General features: G+C 42.0%; 1 protein-coding gene and 1 pseudogene across 1 annotated transcript; one reads left to right on the forward strand and one right to left on the reverse strand.

Annotated features, from left to right (window-relative positions):
• Positions 1-2804: 2804 nt before the first annotated feature.
• Positions 2805-3341, reverse strand: LOC147438371 (uncharacterized). The gene has a single exon (XM_086486115.1). It carries the CDS (start codon positions 3339-3341, stop codon positions 2805-2807), a length of 537 nt encoding a protein of 178 aa, XP_086342241.1.
• A 281-nt stretch (positions 3342-3622) lies between these two features.
• Positions 3623-4110, forward strand: LOC147438372 (uncharacterized; annotated as a pseudogene).
• The last annotated feature ends 6525 nt before the right edge of the window (positions 4111-10635 follow it).

Here is a 10635-nt window from a genome sequence, read left to right on the forward strand (position 1 = left end):
AACGTTGTATCATAAAAAATATAGAAAGTTCATAGATCCTATCGTCAAACATAAGAACAATCTTGTGGCCACATTGTCGTCCATAAATGGTTATTTTTCTAGCCATGGTTGAGTGCAAGATGAGAAATTTTAAACTCCAAGCAAACCTTTTTGAGAAATCATAAAAAAGAAGCAAAACCCCACAAGGTACATAGAAATTAAATTATAATAGAAACATTTAGCATCAGATTACATATTACAATCTATCTATCATTGTCTCTAAACGTCCAGAGAATTCCTTATGGAGAATTTAATCATTCACCCTTATATTAACTCCTTGATTATCCAAGGTTATGCTCCCTCCTCTGAATCACACCTTGTGGTCATCAATATTAAAGCCATGGTAGATGCTTGGACAAGTTAAAATGTGTATGTGTGTGTGCGCGCGGACAATGTTGTGGAGGGGGGAGGAGGGTTTCTCAATACATATTATTATGGCAAGTGCTTCTAAGGAAGTTATAGAAGAAGTAGATTTGGTAGATCGTATTGGTAGGTTGGAGCCAATATGAACAATGTGTATTTGCAATCTTTGGTGCTAGATTGTACCATGACTGACTCCATTTTGTCTAGCTCGCAAAAAAGATATTTCAGCATATAATCATGACACTTGAGAAACGAAGAGGAAAAGGAAAATATCCCTCACATCACATACTTGAAAATAATCGTTTTCATGAACTACGGACACTCTTAGAGTTTGCATGGTGAGTTGCAAAAGAGGAGGCCCCAATCATGAGGACTCTGTGGACAAGGGCGGGAGAGGTGATGAACATCATAAGGTACTGTCAACATGAATGATAATCACCACTTGCATGCAACATCTTGGCAATCACCTCTTATGCAATGCCTTCACAATCACATCGGCCCCATTTTTCAATGAGAACAAAGATGAAGAGTTTGGGTGTGTGTGTGTGTGTGTGTGTATGTGTGTGTGTGTGTGTGTGTGTGTGTGTGTGAGAGAGAGAGAGAGAGAGAGAGAGAGAGAGAGAGAGAGAAAGAGAGAATGAGGTTGGTCTTTCACACTTGCGGGATCACAACTGAGGAATCTTTTCTCAAACACCAGCCTTTCTGGTCGCGCATCAAAAATGACTTTGATGCGCCGATACCCTTGTTCAACAATCCCTACCTCCACCTTCTTCTAGAGTTCCACAAAAGTAGGCCTGACTGCGCCACTGAGCAGCGAGCTCTACATGGAAGGGGTGTGCATGCTCTCAACCAATCTAGCCAATTACGCTCTCTCTCTCTCTCTCTCTCTCTCTCTCTCTCTCTCTCTCTCTCTCTCTCTCTCTCTCTCTCTCTCTCTCTCTCTCCTCTCAGACTCAGCGCCGCCTCTATAAGTCACTCACAATGCTCGAAAAACCTAGGTTTAGTGTAACCCCACCTACAAATTTTGAGATTTACCTCTAAATTTTATAGGTGAAGGTGAGAAAACCTCCAAATTTTGAAAAAAAAAAGTGTAAATTGGTATAAAAACCTTCACATTTCGTGAGTTTACCTCTATTGTTTCTAACATGTAGGTTTGACAAGTTTTTGGAAAAAAGTTTTTTTCGAGCAGTGGTCACTCACTCTCAGCGCCCGAGTTTAGTGAATTTTCAGTGTCATGTCTCTTGTTCACTCGTAGGGCTTCTCTCTGTCACACACTCTCAGAGTCTCAGAAGCAAGTCAGGATCTCTCTCTCTCTCTCTGTGAAAAAACTTTAGAAAGACATTTCAAAAACATCAGATACAAGCCCGTCCAAAAGACTCAAAAGTCCCTCAACATCCATCTTATTGATGGCTTCAACCACAGTGGCAATGCTTGTAGCATGTGTCTTTTAAGAGTTCTATGATAGAAGTCAAAATTCATGAGCCTTCTTCCTCTCCTGGCTTACGCACTAATTAGACACCTCTTCACTTCCTAATAGCACCTGGAACATTGCTACGTTGATTGTGGTTCTGCATATCCTCCTTGCATCTAAACCTCTGTGGTGGCTCCCAAACTCTCCTCTTTGTGCGGGATCTCACACGGACAACGTGAGACTGAATGGTGCATGAAATGCAGTACTGCATTTTAGCGTAAAGTGCATGAAACGCAGTACTGCTTGGAAAGTGCATACCCATCATAAACAAAAGCATCATGCACATCTCACAGAGCACCTTGTTCAACAATGTTCCTTACAAGAAACCGCTTGACAGCCTTGTCCTTGGGCACACATCACCCACAATTGGAGCACCTGATGGGGTTGGTGTTGCCTCTTCCATGTTTGTTATGCCCACCGTTACGACGCTTGACCATCATGAATACTTATGCCGCAACTGCTTCTACTTCCTCTTCGTCATGGAGATCTCTGTCTCTCTCTCTTTGTTTAGTGATATATTTGGCTTATTCTGATTAAACACCAATTTCAAGTGTTGTGCAGCATAAGGGAACCCTATGTTGACATGATAAGACATTAAACTTGCATTGTGAGAGAGCAGTTAACATGATAAGACATTACCCTATGTTGACATGACAAGACATTAAACTTGCTGATAAGACATTAAACTTGGATTGTGAGAGAGCACTCGTACATGATAAGACATTACCCTAGGTTGACATGATAAGACATTAAACTTGCATTATGCTGCACAGCACTTGAAGAGAGAGAGAACAATCTACTCAACCGCCAATATGAAGTCCCTTATTATTAGCCCATCACCTGCAGCGCAAGCTCGCAACCGTGTTAAAGAGACCTGGAAATTTAGATACAAGAGAGGACTAGCCAATGCTTATAGTTGGAAGCTAGCGAGCTAGCCATGCGGGACGTGGCCACCATGACCGCCATGCCCCTTATCGGAGCTGCCGCCATGGCCCTTGCCCTGGTTGCCTCCATGGCCGTTGTTATAGCCGCCCTTGCCACCTTGACCACCATGCTGATCATAACCACCGCTGCCCTTGCCGCCATAGGTACATGGCCCTTGTCCCCACCGGCTGCCAGAGGTGCCGCGGAGCGTAGAAAGAGGTTGACCTTCCTGCGATGGCGACAAAGCAGGCGCTCCCTTCTCTTCCCAGCCAGGAATGCGCTGCAAAACGTCCTCCTGAGATGAACTTACCGTGCTTTCACTCACAAGGAATTCATACGGTTCTGCCATCGTTGGGTTATAGTTGTCTTCTTGGCATCCCTGAGTGTCTGGTGAGGCCAACTCGAAGGGACGTTGCAGGCCGAAAGCAGGCTTCTTCATCGCTACTACTGCGGTCGCGAGGCTCACCACTCGCATCACCAAAAGCATGGCAAGAAGCAGCAGTGCCAAACCCTTGTTTCTACCCACATAAGAAGAGCTCGCCATTGCAGTACAGCTATGGCAGACTCAAATGCTACGTCTGACTAGTGAATGCTTTGCTAAGAAAAAAACTCAACCCTCTCAAGGAGCGCGCGCTCTTTGAGAGAGTTGAGTTTTTTTTTTTTGGAGAGAGAGAGAGAGAGACTCTCTCTCATCATACATGGGGCAAACGGGCACTCACGAGCAGCCATGGCAAAGGGAGACTCTGCAAGAAGCGCAAGGGCAACCTACCCAAGAGGTCGATGAGCAGGTGCCATCACTAAAGCGCGCGAAGGGGAAGCCCGGGAATGTCTGGCCGTAGGGGCACTGCGCTGTCTGGGTCCCACCATTACTCGCTATCCGCAGAGCCCAACCATCTCTGCAATGTCCCCTATTCGTGATGTCACCGTCAGGTCCTTGCTCACGAAGAAAACTCGATTGCCGAGTGCTCTCCCTTGCAAGCAGCGCTTCTTCAAATACCCTCAACCCCACAGGCAGACTACTGTCTCCATCCTTTCCCTCCTCTCTCAGCAGCAGACATGGGAGTCCATGCGTGATTTGCGATTCATATGTGCACCCATGTACTCTGGTTTGAGTGTGTGATGAGTGCAATTATGGCTCCTTCCAAGGGCGCTGCATCATCTGCGGAGGTGCCAGCATTTCCGATGCTTACTACTGCAAAGAGTGCACCCAACAGGACAAGGATAGAGATGGTTGCCCCAAAATTGTGAACCTTGGCAGTGCCAAAACTGATTTGTTCTATGAACATAAGAAGTATGGTTTCGAAAAAAGATAGGTCAGTGCACTCTTGCAACCTTTTGCTTTGTCGTGCCTTATGAGGTTGGGGGGTGCTGCATACATACAACTAAAATGTGTCATGCTTATTGTGGGCTATGATGGCATGTTATTGCAGATGTAAGAGTGCAAAGAATGACACTTTTTAATTTGTGAGGTTTCCACTCGTTCAGATAGACAAAAAGAGAGAGAGAGAGAGAGAGAGAGAGAGAGAGAGAGAGAGAGAGAGAGAGAGAGAGAGAGAGAGAGAGAGAGAGAGAGAGAGAGAGAGAGAGAGAGAGAGAGAGTGAGTGAGTGAGGGCAACGCAAGGTTGCGAGAGCAGAAGCAGAAGCAACAGAAAGAAAGGAGAGGAAACCAGTAGAGATGCCGTCTAAATTGGATCCCTCACAGATAGTGGAAGGGACGACAGCGACCTTGGCTTGACAATTCTGGATAGTGAGCTTGACGATAATGCACAGGCCCTTCTAGTTCTTGGCAGTCTCCTTGGCGATGTCCTCTCCTACCTTCTTGGGCGATAGGCTCAGAGGCCCGATCTTGGGTTCCAAAGAAGAGGCATCTCCAACTTCCCCTCCTGTTAAATGAACAAAAACCACCTCCTCATATTCTTGTTGCCCTTTCTTTATCAGCATTCCATCTTCATCGTGGGTGCAAAACATGCATCACTCAGCTTCATGTCTACCATCTAGTGGAGTTTACGGGTGGCTCCCTCAATGGTGACTCTGAATTGGAGTTGGACTAGAAGTAAGAGAGCAATTAGCACCGCTGCCCTTGTGATCAAATCCCTCGAGGAGCCCAAGCGCGATAGGAAGAATATGAATGCATTGCTACAGCTGTTACTCCTCGCGGGTCTAAAATAGTAGCTAAAAGTGTTATAATCGTTGCTCAAGAACGAGTACTGCTGTGGTGGGCATCTGTGCTCTGGTGTGCACACACCCTACTCTGAAGACAACTGGAGCTGCTCATGATTAGTGTTAAGGGCCTTGTTAATCCGCTCTAAGTTTCGTGCAGCAATTATCTCCCTTCCTAATCTTGAAGAGGGTGATCTCTGACAATTAGATTCCTGTCCATTTAATGCATAATTAATACCACAACGATGAAGCCGACTGAAAGAAATAGGAGAGATTCCATCATTTGCATTTATGACATTGTTATACTGCAGGTGCTCCTCATGATTGGTGGCCAGTGGCTACTCTCATAATTGTGTTGTCACAATTCCTCTTATTAATCTGATCATGAAAGCCGCTGCAGCACTCGATTGCCTTTTTCTTCTTCTTCTTCTGCTTGCCTCAGTCCTAGCATTGGTGTTAGGATTTTGCTCCATGCTAGTGTGCCACATGAGCTCTTAGGTGGTTTCCAACCTACAGATTCCTCTTCCTTCGCCTTATACATTTAAGAACATCAAGCACAACGGCAACATTTCTCTCGATGATTTGATCGAGACTTCCCATTTGATACGTCCCTGTTCAATGGCACAGGAGCTCATTGGCACAGTAAAGGAAATTCTTGGCACTCCGCTTCTGTTGGTTGCTCTATGGATGGGAAGGATCCCAAGGACTTAAGTCTACTTGGAAACTTTGCTCGGTTTTGAACTTGCTCGGATAAGTTCGCTCGATGTTTGGTAGAACTCAATCATTGTCTACTCCCTTGGGTGGTTCTCCTGATATAATCTTTGAAAAATGATCGGCTTGGTGTGCCCTTTTTCACAACTACAGTGAAATCAAATTTCAAAAGAATGATGAACCATCTCACTATTCTTCTTGTGTTGCATGGCTTGTTGACCAAGTACAATAGGGCTTGGTGGTGCACAAAGAACACAAATTTGTTAGCTAATAGGTAATGTCTATACTTTTTATGACATAGATCATTCCTAATCCTTCCCTTTTAGGGGTTGTATATTTTCTCTCTACCATATTCAATTGTCTACTAGCATAAGAAATAGGAAAATCAAATTTTCCATCTCCTGGTTGAGCTAGCATACACCCAATGGCAAAATTGGAAGCATCTACATGTATGTGGAATATCTTATTCCAATATGGTGCTTTCAATATTAGAGCTGAAGTGAGAGCTTGTTTAAGCTTCATGAAGGATTCTTCACACTCATCAGTCCAATCAAAGAGTGTAATCAAGCTGGACATGGGTTTTGCAATTATAGCGTACACGTAAATGAACCGTCTGTAATATCCAAAATGTTTCTATGAAAGCTTGAACCCCTTTGACTATTGTTGGTCTAGGCAATTCAGCAATAACATTAATTTTATTTATATCAGTACCTATGCCATTTTTAGACACTATATGTCCAAGAATTTTTCCTTGTCTACCCATAAATGTGCACTTTTCAGAATTTAAGAAAATCCTATGAAGTTTACATTTTTTGAAGACCTTTTTGAGGTGTTGAAATGATCAGCCTGGATTGATGAATGTACATATAGATCATCCATATATACTTCGAAGAAATTTCGAAGGTATTCCTTAAAAACATGGCTCATCAATCTTTGAAAGGTGGAAGAATCATTAGTTAACCCAAAAAGGCATAACCTGATAGGCAAAAATACCCCATTCAGTTGCAAAGGCAGTTTTATGCTAATATTTGGGGTCAACCAAAAGCTGATTGTATCTGAAAAAGCCATCTAAAAAGCTGTAAGCTGCATTCACTTTCTTGAGATTGACACACACCCTTAATTTTCCATTTTTCTTGGGTACTACCACAATTTGAGACACCTAATCTGTGTGTTCAATTTCATAAATGAATTCGGCTTCCTTTAACTTTTCTATCTCTTCTTTGATCATTCTGGAAAATGTATCATTATAAGTGCATCATCTCTCATAGGTATGGTATGTTGACAGATTTTTGGATCAACACCCTTGAGATCCTTATAAGACCAAACAAATATATCTCGGTATTCTTTCAGTAAGCTTAACAAAAGCTCTTCTTCTCTTCTATCAGGACATTTGCAATGTAGGCAAGTCTAGGCTCTTCTTCTGGTTCGGTCAAATCTATCTTTTTTGTGTTTTCAGGTCCTTCCTAGGACTCGCCATGTTTTCTTAGTTCCCTAACAGGTTGCTCGACTATGATTTTTTGGTCTTGGAGAGTATATTCCTTGTAAGGAGATGGAACACTCATTACATCTTTACCTTCCTCCTTGGTGGTTTCCATTTCAGTTGTATATATCTCCTCTAGAGCTTTTTTCAACTCTTCATACTTCTTTCTCCGTTCAACTTGTGTCATGGTTGAATGCTTGTCCTGGTATTTAGATTTTGCTTGAGTTTCCTTTCTTGTTTTTCTCGTGGTTTTTGATATTTCTTGCTTTTCGTTTAAAGGATATCTACCAATGATTTTGTCTTTGACACAATCATGTGCATCTATTTGCATCAAGAACTGTGTTCTACTGGAGACTGATGGCATAGGTCCAGGTTTCAAGTTCTCATGTCTCTTTTTATTTCATACCATTTCTGTCTTCTCGGTTTTCGGTTTGGAAACTCAAAAAACTTTTCCTCCCCTCCTTTCATGAGTAGTTTGGCTCTCACATGTTCTTTTTCCGACCCCGAATCATCTGAGGTAGCTGAATGTTCTTATAACTCATCTGTTGCATCATAGTAGAGGTCTAAAAAGACTTGTGAGCTTTCATTAAGTCCTTGGATTCTTGAATTTTGTCTTCAATGTGAAGGGTTGAGATCATTTGTATGGGAATTATGTCATAGCCATCCTCATTACCAAATTGAGTAGGCATAGACCTATTTACACATACATCCATTGTTGCCAAAATTTGAGTTCACTCAAATGGTTCAAACAAATGCTCCGGAAAGGGCTCGAGTACATAAGCTTCATGTGTGCAGTCCCTTTCTAAGATACATTATTCTCGTTTTATGCTCCCATTTTCAGAGGCTCCGCACATCCAAATAGGTGTGTCTTTGTTCAACCAAGATGGAAGCTTAGTTTCAACCAAAGAGACCGAGTCAAATTCTTGCATGGGCATTTTCATGACATCTCTACAAGCGTGATCTTTTAGATTAACTCTTGTTATTGATTCCAATTGCTTCAAGTGCAGAGAATTGTTTCCCCAATCCTGGATGAGTTGTACTTGTCGCATGAAAGGTCTTCCAAGATAATTTTCATAATTGAGTTTCTTTCCAAAGTCCACTATTGCAAAAGTGTGTTGATAATCAATCCCACAGGAATTAACTATCACTTTTTCAAGTAGTCCTAAGGGTTTTTCAATGTGTCCATCAGCCGATTGCAATTTCATTCAAGTTTGTCTACTGGATGGTTTTTCCCATGATTCCCAGACTGCTTTTGTGGCTATGGCTATGCCTGCCCCACTATCTAGTATTGCCATGGTTTCTATATTATTATATCTACTGGAAGGGTTGTGTTTCCTTCTTCCCCTTCATAGTATTCTCTGACTTTGTTTATTGGGAGGGATCCAATCTCTTTGTTATCCAATTTGTGTTTCAATTTTTTCAAAATTTTCACGACTAGCCCTGTTATTCCGACCTTCTCTAAAGTTTTTGTAGATCATTCCATAAATATGGTCTAACTTTTAACAGTTCTCCTAAAGTAAGAATGCATTGAATGGGTGTAGACATAATTGAATGGATGTTGTCTACCTCTAAGGTCTGTTCTGCTCTTTTTATCTGAGTGCTTTTACACACTATGGATTCGTCTTCTTTATCTCCCAAGTAAGAAGGTAGTGTTTTCAAAGTCATTGGTTCAGACATTCCTGAAGCTTCAGAGCCACAATCCCCATACAAGGATTGTACATCCATGTCCATATCAAGAGGTAGATTCTCTAACGAAACTTCCTCTATAGGAGCTGACTTCAAAGTTAGGCTCCCATCATTAATCTCTCTAACTTTTTCCCATAAGTGTCTTGGCCAGTCTTCTTCTACGAACAGAATTCCATCTAAGGCATCTTCACTGTCAGGCACTATGAGTTTTGGCTCTTTAGTTTTAAGGTGGGGTTCTACCACCACTTTGGATTTCTCTTTACTTGTTCCTACCACAAGCTCCTTGAGTTTTGCTACACTCTTGAGCTTGGGTTTTTGTTTTTCCAGCATCTCTTGAGTAATTCTTACCAGATTTTGATAAGCTTTAAGCTTAGCTACTTCCATATCTGGAAAAGGATAGTTTTTCCATTTATTTTCCATGTTCTGGCTTGCTTTAAGTCCCACTTGGTAAGCTTCCAAGGCTACATTGATTGGCTCAAAAATTCTACCAAAATTGATCCTCCAGATTTCACTTCCAATTTCTTTCACTTTTTCTTGGAATAGTTTTTTTGCTTTCTCCTTGATTTCAGCCCTTTGTTTTTGTTTTCTCATCTCATACCTTTTACATCTGCTTCTCTTGGGCTTTTGAGAGGAAATTTTAGTATTCTCCGAATCATCAGAGGAGTTATGTTTCTTTTTCTTAGCCTGGGCTTTGGTGATTACCTTGATTGGAACAATAGGTTCACTCTCAGATGAGCTACTAGGTATCACTTGGACTATGTTCACTACTGTTTTACCTTTGTTCGAATGATTTTTTGGACAATCTTCAGGGAAGTGTCCTCCCTTTTTGCAAAATTGTATACAAAAAGCTTCACCCGGCTTAATGTTCTTGTCAAGCTCTGGGAATTCATTTCTAGTGATCATATGTACCACAGTTATGATAGTTCCTAGTTCTTGGCTTAATCATGGGTCTTACCATCGGAGGTCTAACACCTTGATTAGCTACATAGTACATTGGTGCAAGCTCTAGTGTAGTATAAGTCACATGTTCTTCCATTGGTGGTGGATGTGAATTATACCAATCTCCTTCTACCATTATTGTAGATGAACTAGACTCAACATAGGGTGTAACAGGCACTAGTGCTTGTTTATCTATGACTCCCTCTAAATGTGTGAAGGCCATGTTCGAGGACCACCGATTGTATCATTTCCAAATGGATAAACAGGACTCCTCTCGTTTGAGACTGACACCAAGACAGGACTCCTCCTACTCTTCGATGCCAACTCAAGAGGGTGATAACATTCACTTAATATGGATCCCTTAGCCCCGAAGAAACTTTGCTTACCAATCAAACTTACCAATCAAAGTCATCAGACTAACCTGGAACTCAACCTTCCAGGGTCAACTAGTGGGAGTTCTCTAATTCACACCCTTGGTTCAAGGTCATTGACACTTTTTTTTCGGTTATGACCGAGCACAGCCGTCAATGCATTCCCCTAAGGTGAGTGTATTTATAGTTTAGGCAAATCCCTCGATCCCAAGTTTTTCTCCTGCTCCATAGATTGGAATCCCTTTCCCCCGCTCTTGACTTTACTTCTAGGACAACATAAAATTGGGTTCAACTTTCCGGACAATAATTAACCCTCCGAAATCCGCCCACCCATCGAACTGTTTGATAAATGCACCTTCACAAGGTAATACTATGATACTAGTGAACAATATTCCAATAATGTCAAACCAAGAATACATTTCAAGCATATGCAAGCAGCATGAAAACTATTGTATACCCTTGCAATTGTGCATTTATCAGGTCATTCCCA

This window comes from Adiantum capillus-veneris, chromosome 17 (assembly GCF_014529385.1).
Source record: "Adiantum capillus-veneris isolate H3 chromosome 17, ASM1452938v2, whole genome shotgun sequence".
NCBI classification, from domain to species: domain Eukaryota; kingdom Viridiplantae; phylum Streptophyta; class Polypodiopsida; order Polypodiales; family Pteridaceae; genus Adiantum; species Adiantum capillus-veneris.